This window comes from Gastrolobium bilobum, unplaced genomic scaffold (genome assembly GCF_033153095.1).
Source record: "Gastrolobium bilobum isolate Gb01-03AN ecotype WA unplaced genomic scaffold, APGP_CSIRO_Gbil_v1 utg25886, whole genome shotgun sequence".
Classification (NCBI taxonomy): domain Eukaryota; kingdom Viridiplantae; phylum Streptophyta; class Magnoliopsida; order Fabales; family Fabaceae; genus Gastrolobium; species Gastrolobium bilobum.
Genome location: NW_026896007.1, coordinates 20,974 through 47,426, shown reverse-complemented (window position 1 = coordinate 47,426; position 26,453 = coordinate 20,974). Strand labels below are relative to the sequence as shown.

The following is a 26,453-nucleotide window of genomic DNA, read 5'->3' as shown; positions in this document are numbered from 1 at the left end:
ATATAGTGGCAAGTGCGTTATCTCATCAATTTGATGATGACTCTCAAGCAGCTTCGTTATGTGCCTTAGTTTCAGAGCCTTCTTGTGAATTTGTTGAGTAAATGAAGTCTCCATAGACTCTTATTTGGTGGCTATACATCAGCAACTAGATGAAGGGAAACCAAAAAGTCTTCTAGTGGTTCATAAAGATAGCTTGCTGTTTCACCAGAACCGTTTCCTGTTGAGTCCTATATCCGATCTTAAGCAGTTGTTTCTGAACGAAGCGCACTTATCTCCTATTGGTGGTCACGCATGTATATTGCGTACATTTTTATGTCTTTCGGCCAGTTTTTACTGGGATCGTATGCACATGGATGTTAAAGACTTTGTTGAGCGCTGCCATATGTGCTAATAGATTAAAACATCCACTTTAGCTTCTATTGGTTTGTTACATCCTCTACCTACACCTGAAAGGGTTTTCGAGGACTTATCCTTTGATTTTAGTGTGGGACTTGCCATCTCTCATGACCTTACGACGATCTTAGTAATAGTGGATCGACTATCTAAGTTTTCACATTTTGAGCCTCTTCAATCTCATTATAATGTTATGTTTGTCGCTCGGTTATTTTGTGATATAGTGGTGAAGTTGCATGGCTTCCCTCGCTGTATTGTTTCGGATCGGGACAACATTTTCCTCAGTTGTTACGGAGAAGAAAGGATTATCTAGAGACGGACGTAAGCCTACTTGGTTAAAAGAGTATGTTGAGAAATAAATTGGTGTTTTGTAGGAATGGTTGATAATGACACAAGGGGGTAGGAAATATTATACTGTTTGGTTGGTTGAGGGTTGGTTACAAGGGAACTGAATTTGTTGTAAGTAGTTGTAGTGGGATGTGACGTTTGTCGTTTGGGTATTGTTATATAAAAGAGTAAACAGTTGTACGAAAAGTTCTATGCATGAAATAATACAAAGTTATGTTTCCTTTCTTTCTCTTTTGTTCTCTCTTCTTGATCGTTAGGTTAACACCTAACAGCATATCCCCCAACTTTTTTGAAGATTAACTTTATTATTATAATATCATTACAAATATTTAAGAATCAAAACTCTTTTAATAATTAATATTAAATAAATAAATATTTTTCTATCCATTTTTATTTTGAGTTTTTCTCTCAAACATAATTTCTTTTTACCAATATTATGTTAAAGGTTGAGCATCCCACACGTTATGTAATGTAATAATCATTGATTAAGGTGACGTTTGGATCAGCTTCTACATTTGAAAAGGCTGCTTTTTTTTTTTTTTTAAAAGTACTCTTAGAATTTTTTACCTGTTTGGATGCTGGCTTCTTAAAAAAGGAGAAGTTAATAAAAAAGTTAAAATTCTACTTTCTTTAAAAGCTAAAAATTGTGACTTTTAAAATAAGCAGAAGCCAAAAGCAAGAAATGACCCTCGTGACACCGTCAGTTTCTTCGACATCTGAATCTTCTTTCTCCTTTATTTCCATCTTCAACCATTATCCCTCGTTTACCAGAACCACTAGCAAGACTTTTATTCTTCAACCACGTTTGATTTCTTGAAATTTTTTGCAATTCAAATTCAAAAGGATGAACCCATAATAAACCACGGTACATAACACTTTCCCCAACTCATATTTTACCCGGTTACTGTTGGAAAGGGATGAATCAGCAAAAGGATGAAAAATACCTTAGGATGAAGGGCTTTGCATAAGGAGAGAAAAAATCAACAACAACAAACTTCACTTTTGTTCCCTGCAATGTCTTGTTGTTCGATTTTGTCTGAAAACTGAAATTGGGGTGGGTTTCCTGAAACAAATAACAAAGGGCACAACAATAATTTTAAACTAAAAGTACTTTTTATTTTAACATCCAAATAACATTTTTAGTTAAAATTACTTTTCAAATATTGCATTCAAATGTAAAATAATTTTAACTTCTAAAAAAAATTCTTTTAAAAAAAATAACTTATAAAAAGTACTTTTTTTAAAAGTTCATCCAAACGAGCCATAAAGTCCATTGCTCAAAGGAAGAAGGACTTTGTTTAGGGAGGAGGGGGGAATCTGATCTTTTTGTAGGTGCATCAAGGAAAAGGTTGAGGAACATAAAAAAATGACTTACCAGCTTGCATTGGAGATGAGGAGCTGTCCATTTCACACTTACTCTTTGGTTTTTCCCTTTCATGAGTGTTGAACATTTGGGGAATTTCTAATGTATTTTTAGAATAATATTTTTGGCAATTATGTAACTGCTTAAATAATATTTGATAAAAATTTATTTCATTTTGTCGAATAGCTTGTATGATTATGTGAAGTAATGTGTTACTTCTTTAATCGAGTAATGTGTGAGATACTTTCACTCGAGTAGGGTTGGCCAAACGGACCAACTCGACCCAACTCGCGTTCAACTTGAAAAAAATGAGCCGGGTTAGGGTTGACTTGAAAAATAAGTAAGCCAGAAAACTCAACCCAACCCGACCAAAGTCAGGTTAGGGTTGGCTCGAAAAAATGGAAAAAATAAATAAAATTCCATTGATGCTATAACTTCTAAATTTTTTTCCTAAATTATTATTTCTTTCAATACAAAGACATTATACAGACAAATCATAGAAAATTCCTTTTGCATTTGAAATTGGACTCATTGGCTATTGGCACCACATCCACACTGTCACACATACTATAAAAAAGGTACTTAATGCACGGTTTTGGTCTTATTGGTAGCTGCAGGGTATTTTCATTTGGGTCTTTGAAATTGAAATTTTAGGTTTTAGCTTTCCCCTTTACCTTCATTAATTCTTATACTTTTATTAAAAAAACCTATAACCCGCGAGCCAACCCAAGTCAACCTATTTGACCCGTGGGTTGGCTCGATTTTTTTCGAGCTGAAACGAGTCGGGCTGACTCGAGTTAGTAACGTATTTTCTCTAACTCAACCCGACTCATTTTAGCCGAGTTATGTCAGGTTGGCTCATTTTTGTCAAGCCTACACTTGAGAATACTCTTGAGTCTCTGACACTAATGCTATTGGATTGAAGAACGTAGACTGAATGATTTAATTGGGCTTCTTCTATCGGACCAACGTCCTACTTTGCAACTGAAGTTTCCAAAGATCATTCATAGGCTTGTCTGGCCCAAATTAGTCGAATTTTAGTTTCCGTGAGATTTGTACAGACCAAGATTTCATAGGCCCAATTTGATAATCTTAAAATTAAACAAAAAAAATAAGAAAACAAAAATCTATAAAAGTCAAAAAGTATACTTTATATTCACACGTTTTATAAAACTAAATAATTAATAAATAATTATCCTATCAAAAATAAACAAAAACTGCTGGCTGTGGGGTTCGAACCCACGCGCACTTATGTGCAGAAGATCTTAAGTCTTCCCCCTTAACCTCTCGGGCAAACCAGCTTGTTGAATAAGATCGCCAAAATAATTAATCTATTAGTAAAATATATATGTTTATATTTCTCTGTATACGTTTCAGACGGAACCATCTAGAAGTTATAGGAAGGAACACGCACACAAACATTTCTCAAAACAAGAAGCGAAGGAAACCCAAATTGATCCTCTCATTCGAAAATCTGTGGTGGTGTGTGTTGCAATGGCGGAGCACTTGGCATCGATATTTGGGACGGAGAAAGACAGAGTGAATTGTCCATTCTATTTCAAAATCGGAGCGTGTAGACATGGTGATCGGTGTTCGAGGTTGCACACGAAGCCAAGCATTAGCCCAACGTTGTTGTTGTCGAACATGTACCAGCGACCCGACATGATAACACCTGGCGTGGACGCACAGGGCCAACCCATCGACCCGAGGAAGATCCAGGAACACTTCGACGAATTCTACCAAGACTTGTTCGATGAACTAAGCAAGTACGGCGACATTGAAAGCCTCAACATTTGCGACAACCTCGCCGACCACATGGTACCCCTCTCTTGTTTTTTTTTTCACTTTCATACTTTTTGGTTCTCAGATTTACTTTTATTTTTTATTTTTAAAATAAATAAATAAATAAATAAAGAACAGAAGCATGAAGCTCGCATCCTCAATTTGTTGTCAGGTCGGTAATGTTTATGTTCAGTTCAGAGAGGAAGAACATGCTGCCAATGCACTCAAGAACCTTACTGGAAGATTTTATGCTGGTTAGTTCGTTGTTTATTTTTTCTATAATTTTTTTCTTCTTCTCTGCTTCTTATGTAGTTTCAATTGTCTATGTTGTCAAACGGGTGTTCTGCTTATATCTGATGAATATTTGATGACCACCAAATTGTAACTACTAGGTTTTTTTTTTTTTTTTTTTTTTGTTTCAGTTGATATGTATTTATGGATGAGTTAATGGTGATAAGGGAGGAGAGATAAAAAATATAAGGATAGGAAGTTACACAATTATCACCGTTGATTTAATTATTAATGGTTAAGATCTTCCCACATGACATGATCATGTTAAATTACACATGAGATGATCCATTTCCTGTATGTATTAGTAGTTACAAAAATATTACATTCTAAAGGAAATGATCAAAGTAACAAAATGATGTCCTAATCATTTCCATCATAAAATGTTGAAAACAAGGAACTGAATGTAAACAATGTGACATTTTTTGTAATTAATAATGGAAACATGAAACTTGCTAAACAACTTATTAGCCTTTTTTGGGTTCGAAAATACATGCGTTTGAACACCAACTCCTTGTATGCAGGCCGGCCAATTATTGTAGATTTCTCTCCTGTAACAGACTTCCGTGAGGCCACTTGCAGGCAGTATGAAGAGAATACTTGTAATCGCGGTGGCTATTGCAACTTTATGCACTTGAAAAGTATTAGCAGGTAATATTGTCCTTAATCTGATATTCTTGATGTGAACTGTGAACATTGATCCTCAATTGTGCATTCATTTTAAAAGCTTAAAGTTGTTAATTTGTATTTGCTGCAGGGAATTGAGGCGTGAATTGTTTGGGAGGCACCCCCACCGCAGCCGGCACAGTCGAAGTAGGAGCAGGAGCAGGAGTCCTTACAGGCATAAGAGCCACGAGGACCGATCTCATCATGGTCATAGTAGGAAGCATCATGACAGAAGTCATCATCATGACAGGAGTCATCATCATGAAATTCGTGGCAAGAAATACAGGAGCATAAGTCCTGGACACCGGAGAGGAAGAAGTCGCAGTCGAAGTCCTGGAGGAAGGAGGAATCGTAGTCCTGTCAGAGATGGCAGTGAAGAGAGACGTGCCAGAATTGAGCAATGGAACAGGGAAAGGGAAGAGCAACAGCATTCGAGTAAGGCTAATACTGAGGAAAGCAATGGTGTTAACAATGGGTCTGTGTATGATGGTAATGAGTATCATGGGCACGAGCAGCGAAAGCATCAACCTCAAGAGGGAGGATATCGATACTAATACTTTTATGGTCTTCTGGTTTGTATCCTCACTCTCCTTTATCTCTTTTCTCTGCACATTCCTTATAGCCCTAGGAAAAAGTTTTGATTCCGTAGTACACCACCCACAAAATATAGCTTACCACCCATTTTCCACTGTGCAGGTGGTACAGGTGCACTGTTCTGTAATCTGTCATATGGAATGTGTTTCCTTCTCCTCCCTACCCCGCTTTTTAAATTTTGTAGTTTGCAATTTTATTTTGCATACATCATGATTGATTGTATTTGTAGCTTGATCTGCTTCTTGATAGGTTTTTCTTCTGAGCCAATTTTTCAACAGGGTTTTTATAGGAGCTGGTTCTATTGCATTAAGATAGCATTTTTATAGTCTAAATTATAAGTGACAAAATGCATCTGAGTAGTGTAGTGAGCCTCCCTTGTTTTCCGCTGCATGTATGAAGTTTTGTAGAAAGTGATGGGAAAACATTTTCTTTCTTCTTTGTGTTTGTATAAATTTTTCAGTCCTGTTACCAAGATTGGGCCAAATTCTAGCCATTTCTTCATTGTCACAATTATTTTTCCCTTTTGTCATTCCTATCGATTTCTTCATATGTGGTTAAGTTGCTTTGCACTTTCCATGTCCATCAGCAACTGTGTACAATCATGAAAAGAGATGACCTCTTGTTATAGACAACTATAGGCTGCGAAGCTACCATTATCTTTACCTTTTTTCTCTAAGAAACAGCTTCCCTTTTCTCAACTGGCTAGTTATTACCATCCAGTTAATCATGTATGCTTGTTACTGTGGTTGATTTGCACTTGTGCTTGGATGCATTATCTTACAGTCAGGGACACTGATCACCACCATACATGAAGGATACCGAACAACCAATTTCAATGGTTCTGTATGGGTTTTTGTTTTCTGTGACCTTTATTTTACCCTTTGGTCAAATTTGAACTAGTCATTATCTTACATTATGTTAGTTTTGCAGGTTCAGGTATCCCTGCTTCTATGAACCAAGCCATTGATTTAATTGCAGTTTACCATGGAATTTGTGTACAGGTTTTGGGCTTGCGGTCAGGCAGGATGTTTTAGTGGGATCTTTCAGGTTACTACTATTTTGGTGATCTTCAGAAGCGCTTCAGATGGCAAGCAATCATGCTATGATGAATTTGTAGGTGAGGTCTTCTGGCATATCTGTTTTCTTGTTATGGCAGGCTTGAGGGAGACGGCATTATTTTGTTTTCATATTGATTTTCTAGCATATTGGGATGCTTTCTTACCTTGTAAGCTTTTACTTTAGTTGTTGGAGACTGGCATTTAGAACTGGATAATTATGTATGTTGTGACTGTAAATTTGTACTTTGTGAGGAGCTTTGAATATTTCAAACATAAAGCTCGCTTTTAGTTGTATAGCCTTTGAATGCCATGCATCCCTCACACCTTTACTTGAACGAAATATGCATGTGTGATCTTAACTTGGATCTCTTTAAAGAGAAAATTATGGAGCTTAACTTGAGGAAGATCTCTGAAATTCCTAAAAAATATGCAAAAATGATAGACACGTGGGATGCCTAAAAGAGTTTTTTTTTTTTTCTTGATGGATGGCTTGAAGATTTTACATTGACAATATTTGGAATAAGTTCCTAAATATGCTTGATTATTTTATTTTATTTTTGGTAGACACAATATGCCTGATTTTATATTGTATTTTTTATGTACATTTTTTCCTCCAAATTTATTGGTATTGAATATATTTTTGGCTAAGATTTAGGGCTAAGATTTATATATTCGTATAAGATAGTATTTGAAACAAATAAAATGAAGATTATTGGGTGAAAATTATATTTGTTTATCATATTCAAAGTATATTAAGATTATAAAATTGATGAAACAATAATTTTCTACTACAAAGATAATAAAAGTAGAAGATAACATTTTAAATATGATTTACTGCAAGATTTATCAAAATTGATAAATTAAAAGAGTGTTGCATTGTTACATGATTTTTCTTGGTAAATTATTATTATTATTATTATTTATAGTATATACATTTTAGTAAAATTCCAATTTGTTTGGAATTTAATTTTTATAAATCATTTTAATATTTATAATTTCGTACCATTAGGTTTTGATCCTTCAAGTAAATTATTTAAAAAGTTTAACTATAAAAATTAATTTTTCTTGAAAAATAAAAATATTTTACTAAAGAATATAAGAACCCATATGTTCCCATACTCAAAGATAGAAAGCAAAAACCAAATAAGTAAAAATATATGAACTAAATAAAATGCTATTCAAAAATTAAAATCCAACTTAATATATAAGAAGTTTTACAAATTTCAATTTTCTTCAATCGTTAAAAAAATATATATATAACGAAATCTGTACTTTCTAAAAAAAAATTACTGGAAAGACATTTACAAGATTTCTTCTTTAGGCTCTACCAAAATTTAGCCATTGAAAATGTCATTACAGTTAAGAAAAGAATAAGAAACTTACAAATATAAATAACAGAGTTGAGGAAAAAGATATCGCTATCAAATGTATGTATAATTACTATAGAATCTTTTAAAAAGAAGTAACTGAATTCGATCTTCGATGAATTTAATTAATTGAATAAAATAAAACAGATAAAGTCGATATACATGAGAATAAGGTTCATTGACTTTTATTGCTTTTACACATTCAATTGCGCAAGTTAAATTGATGCCCAAATAACCTCCACCATTCTAACAAGAATTTGGATCTTTTAGAGCACACTGAAACTACAGTGTAGGTGAGAAAATATAGACACAACATAAAAAATTTAAAATTTTGACGCTTACAATTCTTAACATCATGTCTACCTTACAAAAGATTTAAAGAAGAGACAGGATATATTATAAATAATTAAAAGAAACTACCATTATACGAAAACAAGGTGTATTATTAGGCTTTTTTACCCTTATGACCCTTAATTAATAATTAATTACCAAATTGCCCTTCATTCAAAACTATTTCGAAAATTTACCCTCCCCAACAAACATATCACCAATCTGCCCCTGTTTGACCGTTGACCACGAAGCCTACCCGGGTACACCCTTACCTACCCGGGTAATTTTTGAAAATTTTTATCTACCCGGGTATGTAGGGGTGTACCCGGGTAGAGTTCTTGAATCTGGGAAAATGGTTGAATTATTTACCCGGGTATGGAGTAGTGTACCCGGGTAAATCGCGTCCAGAAACCCCAATATGTATGGGTTTCGGCCATTGTTACGAGGTATAGGGTTTTTTAAACCCCAAATCTCTCTCTCTTACCCTCTCTAATCCGAAACATCACACATATTTCATCTCATCATTTCAGAAAGCTGAATCTTGGTGGGACATTGAGATTACATCTCCACACTCCCATTTTGTGGTCAAAAATCCGAACCAACCTCCAAACCGAAAACCTAGATTTAATTTTTGTGTGAAAGATGAGTTCAAGTCCAAACATGGTTCCTATAGTTATTTACTACAATGGGAGGCATTTTGAAGGTTCGAACGGTGTCCGATTTGAAGGAAAAACAAAAACGATGAAAATCAAAGTGGGCACTACATGCAATGAACTGAAGGAGAGAATTCTTCAAAAAATGGGGTCAGAAGGCATACATTCCATCCACCGCATAATAGCCAGGTTAGAGACTGTAGTGGATATGGATACAATATACTACATTGGAAACGATATAAATGATGATGAAGATGTGGAGTTCGTAACAGATGCGGTTAGGGTTAGGGTTAGGGTTAGGGTAAGCGTATGACATACAAATTGATAAAATAATTCGGACAGAATCAAATGATATAAACGAAAATACAATGAATCAGAACAGAAATCAGAACATAATTGAAAAAACTGAAAAAAAAAATGCACCTTTGATCGATTTCAATCGATAGAAGGCAGAGAGGTTGCAAGGTCCGCGAATAATGATCAGAAACAAGACGAATTGGTGCAAGATTATGCCTGAAATCGCTCAAGAAGACACACCTCCAGCAGCTCTACTCGGGTACCCCTTTTGTGGGTTTTCGAAATGGGGCTGCTGGGGTATTTTAAAACCCTATCGTCGATGTTTACCCGGGTACACTACTCTATACCCGGGTAAATAATTCAACCATTTTCCCAGATTCAAGAACTCTACCCGGGTACACCCCTACATACCCAGGTAGATAAAAATTTTCAAAAATTACCAAGGTAGGTAAGGGTGTACCCGGGTAGGCTTCGTGATCAACGGTCAAACAGGAGCAGATTGATGTTATGTTTGTTGGGGAGGATAAATTTTCGAAATAGTTTTGAATGAAAGGCAATTTAGTAATTAATTATTAATTAAGGGTCATAAGGTTCAAAAAGCCTGTATTATTATGTATCTATATAAAGTTCAAAATGCAACTATAACTTCGATTCAGGATAGTGATAGCTGTAAATGTAATTACTGAATCATTTGCATACGATATCCTTATTCTATTCTCTTTTCCTTTAATTTTTCAGCCATACGCCCATACCATTTGTACGTAGGTATCTCGTAGCAATAGAGAATTAGAGTCAGATATGAAAGAGATGAAGAGAAAGAAAGAACAAATCTTTCCAACTGTTTAACACCGCAATAGAAAAAGCAAAGCACCCAACTACAATTTCCAAGTACTCAAATTCATAGAATCGATTTAAAAAACAAGATTCAGACGCAGCAATTTTAAAATATAGGCGCTCAGCAACGTCAAACAAAATTTCCAAACCATGCGTTAAACTTGAACCTTCCACCGTTTACTTGTCTAAGAGCGAGGACAAAACACCCTAACTTTCTTACCATACTCAATGTAATACAAGGGAAAATTACTACATGAATACGGTAACAATCGCAAAATCACTTATCACCGTGCTTAGCCTTGTTATGTGATTGAAGACCAGTTTCGGAGGTGAAAGACCTAAACAAACAATAAAAAAAAAAGTCAGTCATAACTCATAATCTAACTTTAACAAAACTATTCTTTAAGGTTTGTTAGAATCACACTTGGTTACTTCTTCGAAAAATAAAAAATAAAAAATAAAAAATTCGTACTTGTTACAACTTTTGCAAGATAATTGTCCACCAGAATTGGGAGTCTGGTTCTTTGCACTGTTGGGAGTCTTTCCACCCTTCTTCATAGGGTGAGGGGTTGCTGTATGTACATTTTTCTTACCATCTACAACACAAATTTAATCAAAATGAGCAGTGCATAATGGAATGTTACATACGGAGAACACATAAAACATTAAAAACCATTATTATAAGCATTTACATATTTCATTCCAATACGGAGAATGACATTAAAAATGTATGATTTACTATACCTAGGTATAGCACAAGCTCAATATGAATACATTCATCAATAAAACTAATATAAGAAAGCATTATCATAGACTTGGCACCGAACCAAGCATCCAAGAACAATGACTTGTCTAATTCGACATCTATGAAAAAGGAAGAACCAAAGGGAAAACTATTATAAATACAAAGCAATATATAGATATGATAGCCTCACCAGTCTTTTCAGGAGTAGCATTTTTAGCTTTCTTGGTAGGAACAGGAGTTTTTGATGCAGACTCACTTGGTCTCTTTTTGCCCTGATCCACCTTCAAAACATAAAGTCATGTATAAGAGGTGGTGAAGTGAAGTCTGCTCATCACATATCATAATATAAGACATTATATGATAAAACAAAAGAACACATGATATAACCACAATACCATTACCTTCTTAACAGGGGTCTTAGCAGGGGTCTCTTCATCACTCTCACTCTCCTCATCACTATCACTATCAGCATCCATCTATAATGATCAATGATGGAAAATTACCAAAAAAGAAATCCTTGGAAACCAGTAAGTAAAATTGACAGATTCTTCTCATAACAGAGAAAAGCACTGTTTTACTTTACCAAAAAGACTTACAGATAAACTTAAAAGTACTATACAAAAAATTTTGCAAAACTATTCATGATTATGAGCATATTGGATTAGAAAATGTCATCTCGCACATAGAAGAACAAATCACATAAAAGTGACTAAAATACCTCATCAGAATCTCCCAATTCATCTTCGTCATCATCATCGGAGTCATCCTCTTCATCTTTCTTTGGATCAACAATTTTGACTTGTTTTGCTAATGCACCAACCACAGCAACAGGTTTCTTAGCTTGAGTAACCTTTGCATCCCCAGCTTTTGTTTCAGGTTTTCCTAAATGAATATAACTATTAGTTATCTGTGTAGTAGTATGCACAGCTAGCAACAAATTTCAAATTATGAGAGAGCATCTACCACTATCTTCGTCCTCCAATATAAGATCATCATCACTATCTGTGATAATCACACAAAATGAAACATGTTTGAGCAACCTACTTAATCAAAATAATAACAAGCTCAAGAGAAATGTTTGAACCTTACCAGAAAAGTCAGAATTATTGCCTTCCTCACTAGAGCCACAGAAGTTAAGGAAAAATGAAAGATGTTATACATATTAAGTATTCGAATATCAGGATGAGATTTAGTCAAAAATTCGTGTCGTGTCCAATCAATACAACAATTGCAATATGAAATTCAATCAAAGCTATAAATGAAATGAATAAAATAGGTCCAAAAACATTTAGAAAATTAAAGGCATTAAAAGGGGCAACCTGTGTACCTATGACCTTCAAACTGGGTTCACATGACATAACACCATAGGTTGTGCCAAGGAACCCCTTCTTAAATATTAAAGGCAATACTTTCTTTAAACAAAAAAAAGAAAAGGTAAACCAAATTCCAACAAATCAAGAGTGTCAAGGATACGTTACAACTCTGTATCCACAAAAATAAACACTAGCATTTTTGGAATTGTGGGAAAGCTCAGACTCGGAGTCTAGAACCAAATCCAGAGATATATGAGGAATGTCATCCCTAGAAAGAGTTCCCAAAACAAACTTTTGGTCATCAACTTTCAAGTACAAAACCACAGGTTCACTTGCTTTGTCTTTCTTTGCCTCCCCAAGTGCAACCTGAAGCCAAAAAATAAAAAAACGTTAGAATATTTTTTTGTTCAAAACAACAATAACAGAGAAATACGATGTATAACCATAAAATTCTAACCTGAGAAATGTGTATGTATCCACTAACTGGATCCATTGGGTCAACTTTAACAGACTGCCCAACCTTAACCTCAACACCTAAATTCGAAACACAATACCAAAAAAACTCAGCAAACCATAACATTTAGTCAAAAAATTATAATCTAACAAAAAAAAAAAGAACACTTAGAAATCAAAACACAGTAAAACATATTAACAACCTTAATTAAGGAGAGAAGAGAGAAATTTACCCCAAAACTCCATTGGAATTTCCATTTGAAAGAAACAGCGAGAGAGGCACAAGTACGAGTAAAGACTGGCCGAGCGATGAAGAGAAGGTCGATCAGGATGAAAAATGGGTTTAAGGGTTTAATATATATAGTGCACAGTTCCCCCTCTATTAGGGTTTTTTTGAGTTCTCTGCTTCTCCCCTCGCTTTTTCCTTCATTATTTAAATCAACTTAAAAAAAAAAACTCGATTTTACAGTTTTAGTTTAGTTTTTTTTTATTTTATTATCATTGTTTTGCTGCTGCTTCAGTTGGGTCCTCATTTTTGGTAATACGGATGTATCAACCATTTGGATCTGTATATCATTTAGTAAATATGAAAAAAAATATATAATTTTTTTTTTTTTTCAATTTTAGTAAAAGAGTACCTATTCCTATTCCTATTCCCCTTATACCAAAAATCTACTCCAACTATAGATCGGAAATGCATCTACTAATATGAATTAATATAATAAAGTTGAGTGAAGAAAAAAAAAATGAAAATTTTAAAGAGAGTTCATATTTTGACAGATTTTAGTTGTTTAATATTTTTTATTTCATTTTTTCATTTTTTTTTACATAACTTTTTCGTCGAAAGACATTTACATAACAGTAACTCGACCAATGATTTGGGCCTGCGAAAACATAAGACTATCAAAGAGTCTTCAGGTGGGCTTTCATTAGGCCCTTCTTTCTAAATATACACAAGAGCAACAACTTAAAAGTTTTAGGTGCTGTTTGGTTGAGGAGATTTTGAAAGATCCCTAGACAAATCATCTTGGGAAAACACAAAGTCTATGTTTGGTACACAAGATTCATTAACGTTTCTCATCTATGCCATTTGCATAGCAATCCCTTTTTGGTAGATGATAGCTAGGCATTGACACTATTTAGAAAGCTTTATTGAACATGGGTTTTTGTAGATAGCCAGCAAAATTGCAAAAAGCAAAAATGAAGCAACCGAAAATACCCTCCTTGGCTTAATATGAATCACAGGGACTAGGATTGTTAACACTATCAACTATGCTTCCTTCTCTCGTCAATTTTGAATGCCAAGTTAGCAATGAATTCACGCCATGCTCTCCTCGGTTGCAACAAATTCAACAAAGGATACATAACTGAAAATAGGAAATATATCAGCCCTATTCAGTATGTCGGACATGTTTGCTATCCTTAATTGCAATGGCTGCTATGGCTAACACATTTCAACCATCTAGAAATAGAGGAACTCAGCACCAACCTACAACGAATTCAACTATGGCTAACACATTTTCCATTGTCTCTGTTTTCTATTTTCTTTTCTTTTTCATTTTAAAATTTTTAATAACAGGGATATTTTCGTAATTGTCACTTATTTCTCCATCTATATTTTACCTCAAACCAAACATAGATTTTATAAATCTTACCGAATTTGCCCGGTAAAATTTGTTCAAACCAAACAACTTTTTTTACATTTTCCTACCTAACTCACTTTTCAACCATTTTCCTATCAATTACATTTCCCTAGTATTTAAAAAATTTCTCATCAACCAAACGCCCCCTTAAGGTTAAAAGACAATAATATCGCCAATGATTTTCAAGTAGCAAGTAGTTTATTCTCTTTAATCAAGGATTTTCAAGTTAAATGGATTGGATAACAAAAATACAATAATATCTGTTTACCAAATCATGCATGCTGACTCTCATAAATTTAGTTTAGGGATTCAAATTGTTAAAATTTTCAAATTAACCAATAATTGAATAAGATTATATTCATTTTAGCATAGTTTGTACAATGAATTATTGAGGTTTAAACTTTTCATTCAACATAAAATCAAAATTTTTGCAGCAAACTCATGGGAGCCGTGCTTTTCATTTTTTTTAATTAAACAATGGAAGTTTTTTCCATATATCTTTGTCCTTTGTATGGACAAATTATCACACCTCATAGCAGATGTTGTAGCTGATAAAAAATGGAAGTTTGTTAAAGTTAGCAGGCATGGTCCTTCGATCTCTTATATCTTATTTGCTGACGATATTTTATTTTTTGCAGAAGCTTCCATTAACTAGCTCCATGTTATCCTTGACTATATGGAAAAGTTTTCCACTGGTCAAAAAATCAGCCTTGCTAAATCAACAATATTCTTTTCAAGAAATACACCAGCATCAGCGGAGCAAGAAATAGTTAATACTAGCGGGTTCAATAAGGTGACCAATATAGGCAGGTGGTTGTTGGGTAGTATTTTTCTCAAAAGAAAGAGTTATCGTTCTCAGGGAACAAGTTGTTTAGTTTTCTTTTTTAATTCCAATTTCTAATTTCTTGAATTTAAGTAATCAATCTTTTAAAACTAAGAAAATTCTAAATGAAACAAGGTATTTATCAGACTTGCATTAAGCAAAATTTAACAGAGGGATATCTATTCACAAATGTAACAATTATAAGGTTCTGGAATTCTTTGAATCATGGATGAAGGAAAAATTTCGCATTCCTGCGTTTTATAACTGCTACGGCACTTTAGTATCAGAATTCGAATTACTATGGCTATTTTATCTGAAACTTCCCAGTTCCAGATTTTAATCTTTAGAAGGATCTTTTCCCAAAGTCTTCTAAATCTTTAAAAATTGTATCAAAGACCTCCTTGGGTTATCCCTAACCTCAAGGGTTCAATTAACAAGGGACATAACCTGATTTCCCAATCATAGTTATGCAAAAATACTCTAATATCCATTCCCATGGTGTTCTTGGACTTAAAATCAAAATCTTGCTAATCAAATGAAACTAAAGCAAGCCATCACAGTATTCAGAAAAATAAAGATCACCCAATCATCGTGAATCCCAGAAAGGAAAAGATTAGAAACCCATATTCAAAAATATTACAAATCTAAAAGTAAAGAAACTTGCATCACAAACATTCATGAAAGAAAACTCAAGGTAAAGTTACAAACCGGTTCTTAAAGAGTCAAAGTTCCAAAACTAGAGCTAGGAAGAAAACGTGCAGAAGTGTGAAAACAATAGCTCGCATGCAGATCCGTGGTTCCTTTCCTTGAAAATGCGTTGTCAATGCACTTCGAGATCAAGAATTGAAGAATAAGCACCAGCTTTCAAGACAATTTCTCAACACTCAGATTCGAAGAGAGAAAATACAAAGATTCTAAACGTAAAACTGAAACTAACAAGTACGGTATCTGACCCTAATGACTCAGACTCCTATTTAACTAAAAACTAAAAAGCTGCCTCAAAATGCATTGCTGTCCATCCATCTCTTTGTCCATCCAATGGTTCAGATTTGATCTTGCTTTCAAAGAGTTGATCTTGCTTTCAAAGAGTTGATCTGGCTTTCAAACTGCAGTAAAAATAATAAAAGAGAGTAGTAAATCATTAGTTTATCTCTTTCTCTCTTTTTTTACCTTTGGGCTGATTGGCACTCATTTGGCCCATTACCATGCACTAATATCCAGCCTTCACCTCAAATATTATAAAAACTAAGCCATTAAAAATAGTCATAATTGATAGCTAACCTTGGTGCAAAAATTAAACACGACAGACTCTCCAAATCTGATTTCTTGGAAGTGATAGAGCGTGTTCACAATAGGCTAAATGGATGGAAAGCACATTGTTTATCATTTGCCGGAAGGGTCACTTTAGCGAAGTCAGTAGTGTCAGCAGTGCCAATGTTTCACATGCAGAATGCTTTTCTTCTATTTGTGAGGAGATAACTAAACTCCAGTGTCGTTTTATGTGGGGAGAGATGGAGGGGAAAAGGAACTTGCATTTCATTCCTTGGGGAAAGATCTGCTTTCCGAAAGATAAGGGTGGCTTGGGCATTATAAATCTAGAGATGCAAAATGTTGCGTTCCTCCACAAGCTTACGTGGAGCCTGATCAACAATCCTGAATTATCGTGGGCTCAGGTTATGCTTACGAATATAAGAGGGGTGTTTGTCTATCCAATGACATTATTACTAAACAATATGATTCTCACTTATGGAAAGCACTTAGAAAAATATGGCCCTCTTTCATCCAAAATTTGCGTTGGGAAATAGGGAATGGTCACTCAATTTCTTTCTGGCAAGATAAATGGCTAGGTGAAGAGGAGAATTTATTACTAGTAACGGCAACGAGACCACCCATTCATGATATAAATAAACCTATTGTTGGTTTTACTATAAGTGATGGAAGTGGGTGGTATCTCAGTTATATGTCCCAATATCTACAACCTTTAATGCACCAACCACCTAAGGTTTTGCACGATAATGGTATTAGAGGAGATAGACGATTAGCAATTTGGGTACCTCCACCTTCTGGTTGGACAAAAATAAATTTTGATGGAGCTGTTTGCATTAGAAAGCAATTTGCTGGATGTGGAGCTTTAATTAGATCAGATAAGGGGGACTGGCTAGGAGGTATATCTAGCTACTTTGGTATTTGTGAGCCTATTGAAGCAAAAATGTGGGGAGCTTTGTCAGGTCTTCAACTGGCATGGGGCATGGGTTTCAGGAACGTGCAACTGGAGGGTGACTCGGAGGAGCTTGTATCTACTCTTACTACTAGGAGAGATGACACTCGACAAACTCTTCTCATCACAGAGTTAAAGAACTGGTTAGACAAAGATTGGGAAGTCCAAATCAACCTTGTCCTCCGTGATGGTAATACCTGTGCAGATTGGTTAGCCAAGCATGGAGTCATGTCGAGAATTAGACATCAGAGCCACAACTCCATTCCTCTAGAACTTCAGGAATTTGTAAACGGCTGATAGGAAGTTAATTTCATCTGTTTGTAATTTTTAGTTTGTTTGGGCAATAGCCCTCTTTTTTTACCTAAAAAAATGTTGTTGAGTTTTGAATCACGAAGTTTATGAAATTCACCTATAATTGGAGCGCATTTTTTATGCATCTGGTGCAGGTGCTCCTCCCATTGGCTGGCTGACACGTGGAGAAAAAAACAAATTTTCTCTCTTCTCTGTACACATATCACAAAGAATACTTGATTTTGATTGGTTTGGACCACTGAATAAGTGGTGGGCCATGAGCATATTAAATATTTCCCTATAATTGGTTGAGACTTGAGACCATGTGCATTTTAACCGGTGGTGGAGCCTCCACCATTTGAGGTTTTAGCTGATTTTCAAAATGGTATAGATTTTCTTTAAAAATTATGGTACATACTTGACAATAGTTGAATTTTTAAAAATAATACAATATTGGTACTGACTAGATTCTACCTGACTGAGTCTTTTGGTATTAGCTGAGTTTTTTTTTTTGTCTCCATCTATTTTAACCAAATTTTTATCAATAAATTTATTTATAGTCACTCTTAAAAAAAACATAGAATAATATTATAGGGTTGTTTTGGTACACAACCCCTTTAGGGTTGTTTTAAAGATAAAAAGTTTATGACAAATCACTAACTAAGCAAGAAGTTATAGTAAGTGAGATTATATATGGCTGCATTGTGATAAATAGAAAGTTGACCACTAACTAAGCAAGAAGTTATAGTAAGTGAGATTATATATGGCTGCATTGTGATAAATAGAAAGTTGACCAAGTGATCAATCTCATTGCCATTAATTTGATTCATCTCGTGTCCTCTCCCATATATGATATTCACTGTCTTCTTGATGGATATTTGGGAGGTTTGTGGGGTATGTATATTTAAAGACGTCAATTAATAATTTAATATGCAGTCATTTTTGCTAGAGATGGACAGACATTCGAGTTAGACTTGGGCACCATGTTGCCCTGTCCATGCACTACTCTGCCACTAGAGAAAAAAAAAAAATCAATATATGAAAAATACATAAAAGGACGATTCATGTGTCATGTATAATATATTATTACAAAAAATTGAAATTATAAACTTCCATTATTATCATATCTTATATAAAAAATTCCAAAATTTAATATTTTTTAGTAATATCGTATTTTTGAAAAAAAAATATATTACTATTTTATTGCATAATTAAGAATTGTTATAAACAATCCAATCACTTGTAACATTTTTTTTATGAAAATAATTTATTAATATCTTAACGATAGTCTAATTTTTCATCTTTTATTATTTTATAACTCCTAGTATTTTGTATACGAGTTAAACTAGTATTGTCGATAATAAACGTAAAACAATGAGAGAAAATGTTTTCTTATTGACAATTGTGCGAATTATATGTGAAACATATAGTAAAAATACTTTTTTTAAAGTAAAAATAATACTCGATCGATGAAGGCTTACTATAACACTTTTATGAATACATCGGCTTTTTCACTCTTTTGCTTTTTATTAATTAATTAATAATCATTTTGTCCCTGATTCGAAATTATCTACCAATCTGCCCCTCTTTAATCGACTACCTTGCATTTTTAGTCGATTAAATGGTCAAAACAGACAAAAATGATTGTTGAGAGATTTAATCGACTAAATCTCCATATTTAATCGACTAGATCTCCCAATAGACAACAAAGGAAAATAAGTCAGTATGATTTTTTAATCGATTAAGTAGGGAGATTTAGTCGATTAAATCTCTCAACAACCATTTAGTCGATTAAGAATTCAAGTTAGTCGATTAAAGATGGACAGATTGGTAGATAGTTTCGAATCAGGGGCAAAATAATTATTAATTAATTAATGAGGGGCAAAATGGTCAAATAGCCATACAAGATCTCTAATAATAATAAATGTTACATGTGAAGTGCTTATAATACTTATTGGCTAAACCAACCCTCTTGACTTTTATTTAATTTCGTCCAAAACACTTTCAATTGAATCTTACGTTAAAATAGAGAATAAAAAATGTTTTTTTTTTCAAATATTTCCGCTGCTTTTCCTTAAACTGGGGGAAGGGGATTGAAATTTGAAAGTATGTAAGGAATTTCAATCCTCTCCTACATGCGCCCCATCACAAAAATGGCCTAACATTTTGACTTTTGGAATATAGTCGGCTATTCGTTTTGAACTCATAAAACATGAAACTTGTAATTGGATTTGACAAGGCAATATGAGAGTGGGCCTTTTTAAAAAAAAAAAAAATATATATATATATATATATATATATATATATATATATATTGTTTTGTAAAATTAATGAATATATATATATATAGGGAGAAGTTATATTTACTACTTCTTTTTTTACTATCTCTTACTATCAAATCTTAACTGTTGATTTCCGTTAATCTAACGGTTATAATTTAAAATCTTAATTGTTGATTTCCGCTAATTTAACGGTTATAATTTATTAAGTCATACTTATTAATTTTTAATAAATTATAACAATTAAATTGACGAAAATCAACGGTTAAAATTTAGTATTAAGATGTAGTAAAAAAAAAGGTAATAACTATAACATTCTCATATATGTATACAGAGATTTTTACTCCTCATCTTAATCATTATCTTTCATCTATATAATAATTATAGTTTTTTGAATTATATTTATTATTTTAAATAATTACTGCTGTTAACTGAATTGAAATATACGGTTGAGATACACACATTACATGGTAATAATAAATGATATTCCTCAACATGCAGATATCAACATCAATAACTTTACTTTCTATTTTGTTAGAGACAGTATACCCAATTTCAGACTTGCTAACTGGAATTGCTTCCCGTGCAGGAAAAGTATGAAACAACAACAACAAAAAAGCAAACAAGATTCATCAAAGAAAAAGAAAATTGAACCAAATAGCTTAAGGAAATAGATTGAGAATCATAAACACAAAAATGAAGCCTATGGGTATACACAAAAGAACTAAAAAATTAAATGCACTTAAAATAATTAATTTTAAAAAAATTAGTTCATAAACCAAACTGATTTTTAAAAATTAATTTAAAAACTGATTTTTCTTTTCTTTTATTTTTTCTTATTTATTTATCTTTATTTTTAGTACTTTATTTATTTAATATTTTATTTTTTAAAATAAGATCGACCTAAATTTATTTCGAAGCAAACCAAATCATTTTTAAATCGATCTAAATCATTTTCGAGACGAAGGTTTAGAATTAAAAAAAAAAAATTGATACTTTAAACCGAATTGATTTAAATCAATACAATTTAGTTCTTTAAAAATTTCAGTTTAATTCAAGCACACCCCTAACGAAGGGTTGCATTCCGTGCCCACAAATCTACAGATAGTAGCCGGACCTATTTTTCGTTTTTTTACAAAGGAAAAGGCCATTCATTCTAGATAAGAATAAATAAAAATAAAAATTACTCGAAACAGGCTGGCATCAGCGGCAAACCAGTACGACCCAATCATTTGACAAGAAGAAATCCCATGAACCTCAACCAACCACCCTTGCTCGCTTTGTCAGCCTCTTTCGAACACGAACCAAACGGTGTCGTTGAGTTACCTTCCCTGCCACCCCCACTGTCAACCGTGCCGCTACACTTCCTCGGGCAAAGAAAAAAGTTTCTAGATCCAATTTCCATCAGCTTCTCCTCCCTATCCAAACCTGTACTCAAATAAATAAATAAAAAGTTTTATGAGAATATTCAACATGAGAATTAAAATATTTTTACACATTTTTCGATTTTCGTGCTAACATAGATCATACATATAATTTTTTTTAACACATAGGTCCCACATGCTTTTTATCTCTATAACATCAAAATTGAATTCTAGAAAATCAAACCCCATAAATAAAACATAAAAATCAATTTCTTTGCAGAAAAATATATAAATAAAGAAAAATATGTATTCTTTTAAAGATATAAAATTATATAAAATAGAAAAATATAAATTAATATTTTTTTCATAATTTAAATTAAAAAAATCATTTACTTTTTTTCCATAATTTTTATTATTTTTTTCACCTTCACTTAAAATGAAATAATTTTATTTTTTTTAAGGGGACAGATATCAAACTCTATCATAAAAAGAAAAATATTTATCCTTTTTAAAGGATAATTATTTTAGTTAAATAAAATATTTTTTATTTAAAATTTAACTAAAAAACACCAATTTTTTTCCCAAAAATTTTATTGTATACTTCTTTCTTTTACTTAAAAAAATATTTTTATGTTCCTTGAAATTACAAACAGCAAAAATATAAATAAATTTTTTGTTTTGTTGGAGAAATTTTTTTTCAACCACGTCCAAATGGGTCATTAATGTAAACGTGACGGAAAAAAATTTCATAAAATAAACTCTGATTTTATTTTATTTTTTTGCTTATATTTCGATTTTATGTAAGAACAAATTAAGAGCTTACTTTCTAAGCTGAACTGGGAATAATGGAGATCGAAGTGGGAAGGGTCGTTGGACGGCAAGATTGGGCGGCGACCTTCCTTGACGTATTGGCGCACCGCCGCCGCTATCAAATCTCCGACGGTCGATTCCGGTCTCATCACCACCTGCACGGGGCCAAGGCTCCCCATCATCGTCACCTTCAGCAGCAACTTCGGTGGCTGTCTCGGCACAACCTCCACCACCGTCTTCGTCGCCGCCGCACGCGTCCTCTCCAATATAAGGTCCGGCACCGTTTTCGGGCGCCGGATTTGGTTGGCAGACATGGCGGACTCCGATATGTGACCGTGAAAAGACGAAGATCTCTCTCCTAACCTCCCCCGCCGGTGATTCTCGATCTGGCCGTTACGGTGGTTGTTCTTCGAGGTTGGCATGTATTTTATCCTTAGTAGCCTAAGGATAAAAAATATTTACAGGGAGGGGCAAATTTGGAATTTGAGTAGTTTTGGCTTTCTACCTCATTCGGCGATACCTAAAATATCTAGCGCGAGGGAACCCGAGAGGTGGAGAAGCACGAGAACGCCGTGTGCAAGCTATCATAACCAGAAGGCTATAACCGTAAATAAGCAATGAGAAGCATAACAAAAAAAAAAAAATGACGATATAGAAGAGAATGAAGAAAGTGGAGCTACACCATGTGATGCAGTTACACGGGGTTTTTATAAGGTAAGATGGCACGCTCAAAAATTATAAAACAGGGGATTAGTTTTTTTTTTATTATTTATTTAAGGGTTTGGTTCTTGTTATTTTTAATTGACGTAATATTGTGTAATTTTAAATGAAAGAAAAAGATATATAAAAAAATTTATAAAAGAAAAAGTAGATAGTTTTTTTATTTAAATTTTAAACAAAAAATATTAATTTTTAATATTTTTTAACTAAAATAATCATATTTAAAAGCATAAATAATTTTTTCATTATTTATATATAAAACGAGAGCTTGCCCATATCGGTTATGGGATCCGTTTGAATGGATTTTTAAAAGTATTTTTTTTGTCTTGTTTATTTTACAAGTGATTTTACAAAAGTTAATATTTTAAAAAATATTTAATATTTTTTTTAAAAGTTAAAATTTTTAGCTTTTAAAAAAAAATTAAATTTTTTTATGACTTCTATTTTTTTATTTAAATAAATATTTAAAAAAACAGTTTTTGAAAGAAAAAGAAATCATCCATAGTCGGTTATATAGAACGTTTGGAATTGGAAGCGGAGTTGGGATAATCTGATAATCAGGTGTTGGATGGACACGTGTGTTGACGTGATTGAGTCGGCAATAATAGGGTAAGGAAGAAAAGGCAGTAGGTGAAGCAGCGGAATCAGCAAATAAATTTAGCGGGTACCAAAAAATTCAATTAGGTAAAATCTAGACCGTATTAAGGTTGTATCATTTTAAGAAACTCAATCAATATTAAAGTTGTATTATAATTTTTAAAAGGGTAAAGAATTTCTCCGGAGATAAAATTATCTCTAGTGAGCTCAAAATGACATTATTTTGAGTGAAAATCAAGGTGTTTTGTAATTATAATATATTGCAGAGTTATATTAGTCTTTGTCTTTATAATTTTTTAATTTTATAATCCAAAACGATGTCGTTTTAAATTTATTGGAAATAACTTTATCTTCTGTGTATATAATCATTTTAAAAAATCAGCTGTTTACCAAGTGGCGCACTAAGGTGAAGTGTTTGATGCGAAATCAGGATGCTTCGTGACGGGGGAGAAGAGAACAACAGAACATAGAAGAGGGACCAATCTGTGTTTGCGTCTGATTCCATCTTACGCGATCATGTTTTTAGTGTTGTCATATTATGTAGACTCATGTGTTAATTAATCATAAAAGAGGGGTAGAAACTGGGAATTTATGTAAGCCAAGCAACATACTAGGGACCTACTATCCGGATTATGTCAGCTTAAGTCATAATCGTGCTTTTATTAGGTTTAGCATAGCTTATATATTGGGATATTTCATATTGTTCATTTTAAATAATTTTTTTATATAATTTATTTTTCTAATTCTGCAATAAATCAGAAAGGTATAATAGATTTGAATAAATTAATAAATTTTGGCCAAATTTTTAGATATAAACCAAATTAGATTTATACTTTAGGGTACATCAGGCTAATAAACTAGATCAATATTTAATAAATGATATACATACAGGAGTGTTGAAAATATAACTCACCAGTCACCAACAACAAATCATGCTAGCATTTGAACTTTCCCTCATTTAATGACGCCGTTCGCTTGTATCAGTACTTATATTAGTCGTTATTGGCTGCTACAGAATGATTGATTCATTAAATTTTTGCCGGATACTAAATACTAATAAGAGTCACTTAAATTTCGTCTACAAACTCAAACACGATACTCCTCCTTTTAATAAGTTCCACGTATACATATAAAGTTTAATATAATTCCTTACGCTATATAATCATATTAAATAAAAAGTTTATAGTCTAATTTAAACTACGGAATTATGGTAAAAATAAAATACAAAAAATTTAAAATAAATTCATATTTTAGTCTTTTAAAAATATAAATATCATTAGTTTGGTATTTCAAAGAATTTAGTATCTATTGAAAAGAAGTTTTTGTATATTGATATTGAATAAATTACATGAGTGAGTATTTATACAAGAAAGAATCGCTAAGAATGACTAAGCGATGACTAATCAATCCTATCACAATCCTAATCACAATCAATTCTAATCAATCACAATTAATCCTAATCAATCATAATCAATCCTAATCAATCATAATCAATCCTAATTAATAGGAAATAAAAACGGAAACATGTTTGAATTCTAATTTTCTACACTCCCCCTCAAGTTGGGAGGTAAATATTGATCATTCCCAACTTGCCAATCAAGTCTTCGAATGCTGGACGGTGTAGGCCCTTGGTAAGGACATCTGCCGTTTGCTCTTTGGTTGGAACATGTATCAAATGCACACTTCCATCATCTAATTTTTCTTTGATGAAGTGACGATCAACTTCCACGTGCTTTGTTCGATCATGATGCACAGGATTTTGAGCAATGCTAACAGCTGCCTTGTTGTCACAATATAGTTTTATTGGTAGGGAATATGAAATCTTCAACTCTTGAAGAAGTCTTCTCAACCAGATTCCTTCACAAACTCCATGAGCTAAAGCTCGAAATTCTGCTTCAGCACTACTTCTTGCAATCACTGTTTGCTTTTTGCTTCTCCAAGTAACAAGATTTTCCCACACATAGGTGCAATAGCCTGAGGTAGATCTTCTGTCTACTGATGAGCCTGCCCAATCTGCATCAGTGTAGATTTCAATTGTCCTTTTATACCCCTTTTTAAAGAATAATCATCTTCCTGGAGTATTCTTGAGGTATCTAAGCACCCTATAGACTGCACTAAGATGCTTCTCCTTGGGTGAGTGCATGAATTGACTAATCATACTCACCGCAAAGGCAATGTCAGGACGCGTATGAGATAAGTAGATTAGTTTACCAACCAATCGCTGATATTGTTCTTTATCCACCTCATTCCCATCTTCAATACCTAACTTGGTATTAGGTTCCACAGGTGTCTCAGCAGGTTTACACCCTAACATTCCTGTTTCCAACAAAAGATCTAGAACATATTTCTTTTGTGTTAGAGTGATGCCTGTTTTTCTCCTAGCAACTTCCATACCAAGGAAATATTTGAGAGTGCCAAGGTCTTTGAGTTCAAATTGAGCTGCTAGAAATTTCTTCAAGGTGTTCAATTCCTCAATATCATCACCTGTAAGAATTATATCATCTACATATACAATAAGAATAGCAATTTTACCATCCTTAGAGTGTTTGTGGAAGAGAGTATGATCAGTCTGTGCTTGAATGAAGCCTCTTCTTTTGACTGCTTGTGTGAATTTGTCGAACCATTCTCTGGGAGACTGTTTCAATCCATATAGAGACTTTTTTAGTTTACACACTGATTCATTTCCCCTTTCAAAACCAGGTGGAGGATCCATATAGACTTCTTCATGTAAGTCACCATTTAGGAATGCATTCTTCACATCTAACTGTTGCAGAGGCCAATCTAGATTGGCAGCAAGAGATAAGAGAACTCGGATGGTATTGACTTTAGCAACCGGAGCAAAAGTCTCATGATAATCTATCCCATGAGTTTGAGTGAAACCCTTTGCAACCAATCTTGCCTTGTATCTGTTGATGCTATTATCTGCATTGAATTTTATTGTAAACACCCATTTGCATCCTACTGCCTTTTTTCCTTTGGGTAGGGTCACTATCTCCCAAGTTCCATTTCTTTCTAAAGCATTCATTTCTTCAAAGACAGCATCCCTCCATTTTTTATCATTGAGAGCCTCATGTATATTTCTCGGTATCTTTGTACTATCCAACATAGTATTGAAAGCACGAAACCCTGGGGACAACTTTCCATATGAAATATGATTAGAAATAGGATGAGTAGTACAAGATCGAGTACCTTTTCTGAGAGCAATGGGCAAGTGTAGATCATTT

General features: G+C 33.4%; 3 protein-coding genes and 1 non-coding gene across 6 annotated transcripts; 1 reads left to right on the top strand and 3 right to left on the bottom strand.

The window, feature by feature from the left end:
• Positions 1-3,322: 3,322 nt before the first annotated feature.
• TRNAL-UAA (transfer RNA leucine (anticodon UAA)) lies at positions 3,323-3,405 on the bottom strand. Its single transcript has one exon. It is a non-coding gene; the product is annotated as a tRNA-Leu (tRNA).
• Positions 3,406-3,509: 104 nt separating this feature from the next.
• On the top strand, positions 3,510-6,575 carry LOC133297254 (splicing factor U2af small subunit B-like). 3 transcript variants are annotated; one of them, XM_061496371.1, is made up of 5 exons: positions 3,510-3,922; positions 4,059-4,140; positions 4,699-4,825; positions 4,932-5,412; positions 6,436-6,575. In XM_061496371.1, exons 1-4 carry the CDS (start codon positions 3,599-3,601, stop codon positions 5,392-5,394), a joined length of 996 nt encoding a protein of 331 aa, XP_061352355.1. In that variant the 5' UTR covers positions 3,510-3,598; the 3' UTR covers positions 5,395-5,412; positions 6,436-6,575. The 3 variants fall into 3 exon arrangements, with proteins under 3 accessions (XP_061352355.1, XP_061352354.1, XP_061352353.1); XM_061496370.1 differs by having other exon boundaries at positions 5,537-6,573; XM_061496369.1 differs by having other exon boundaries at positions 4,932-6,573.
• A 3,416-nt stretch (positions 6,576-9,991) lies between these two features.
• Positions 9,992-12,927, bottom strand: LOC133297259 (histone deacetylase HDT1-like). Its single transcript, XM_061496373.1, has 10 exons — positions 12,718-12,927; positions 12,489-12,565; positions 12,192-12,397; positions 11,808-11,836; positions 11,682-11,720; positions 11,437-11,600; positions 11,120-11,194; positions 10,909-10,999; positions 10,446-10,569; positions 9,992-10,311 (listed from the first exon to the last, which is right to left on the bottom strand). Exons 1-10 carry the CDS (start codon positions 12,740-12,742, stop codon positions 10,251-10,253), a joined length of 891 nt encoding a protein of 296 aa, XP_061352357.1. The 5' UTR covers positions 12,743-12,927; the 3' UTR covers positions 9,992-10,250.
• A 7,816-nt stretch (positions 12,928-20,743) lies between these two features.
• LOC133297263 (uncharacterized protein At4g22758-like) lies at positions 20,744-22,594 on the bottom strand. The gene is made up of 2 exons (XM_061496377.1): positions 21,926-22,594; positions 20,744-21,166 (listed from the first exon to the last, which is right to left on the bottom strand). The coding sequence occupies exons 1-2, from the start codon at positions 22,332-22,334 to the stop codon at positions 20,967-20,969; spliced, it is 609 nt and encodes a 202-aa protein (XP_061352361.1). The 5' UTR covers positions 22,335-22,594; the 3' UTR covers positions 20,744-20,966.
• Between the last annotated feature and the right edge of the window lie 3,859 nt (positions 22,595-26,453).

What these genes read in the sequence shown, in the direction of transcription:
- LOC133297254 (XM_061496371.1), top strand. Translation starts at nt 3,599, where the DNA reads ATGGCGGAGCACTTGGCATCGATATTTGGGACGGAGAAAGACAGAGTG. An exon ending in ACAACCTCGCCGACCACATG is followed by an intron (nt 3,923 to 4,058) that starts GTACCCCTCTCT and finishes ATTTGTTGTCAG; the next exon opens with GTCGGTAATGTTTATGTTCA. An exon ending in TACTGGAAGATTTTATGCTG is followed by an intron (nt 4,141 to 4,698) that starts GTTAGTTCGTTG and finishes CCTTGTATGCAG; the next exon opens with GCCGGCCAATTATTGTAGAT.
- LOC133297259 (XM_061496373.1), bottom strand. Translation starts at nt 12,742, where the DNA reads ATGGAAATTCCAATGGAGTTTTGGG. An exon ending in GATACATACACATTTCTCAG is followed by an intron (nt 12,398 to 12,488) that starts GTTAGAATTTTA and finishes TTTTGGCTTCAG; the next exon opens with GTTGCACTTGGGGAGGCAAA. An exon ending in AATTGGGAGATTCTGATGAG is followed by an intron (nt 11,195 to 11,436) that starts GTATTTTAGTCA and finishes TGATCATTATAG; the next exon opens with ATGGATGCTGATAGTGATAG.
- LOC133297263 (XM_061496377.1), bottom strand. Translation starts at nt 22,334, where the DNA reads ATGCCAACCTCGAAGAACAACCACCGTAACGGCCAGATCGAGAATCAC. An exon ending in TTCCCAGTTCAGCTTAGAAA is followed by an intron (nt 21,167 to 21,925) that starts GTAAGCTCTTAA and finishes ATTTGAGTACAG; the next exon opens with GTTTGGATAGGGAGGAGAAG.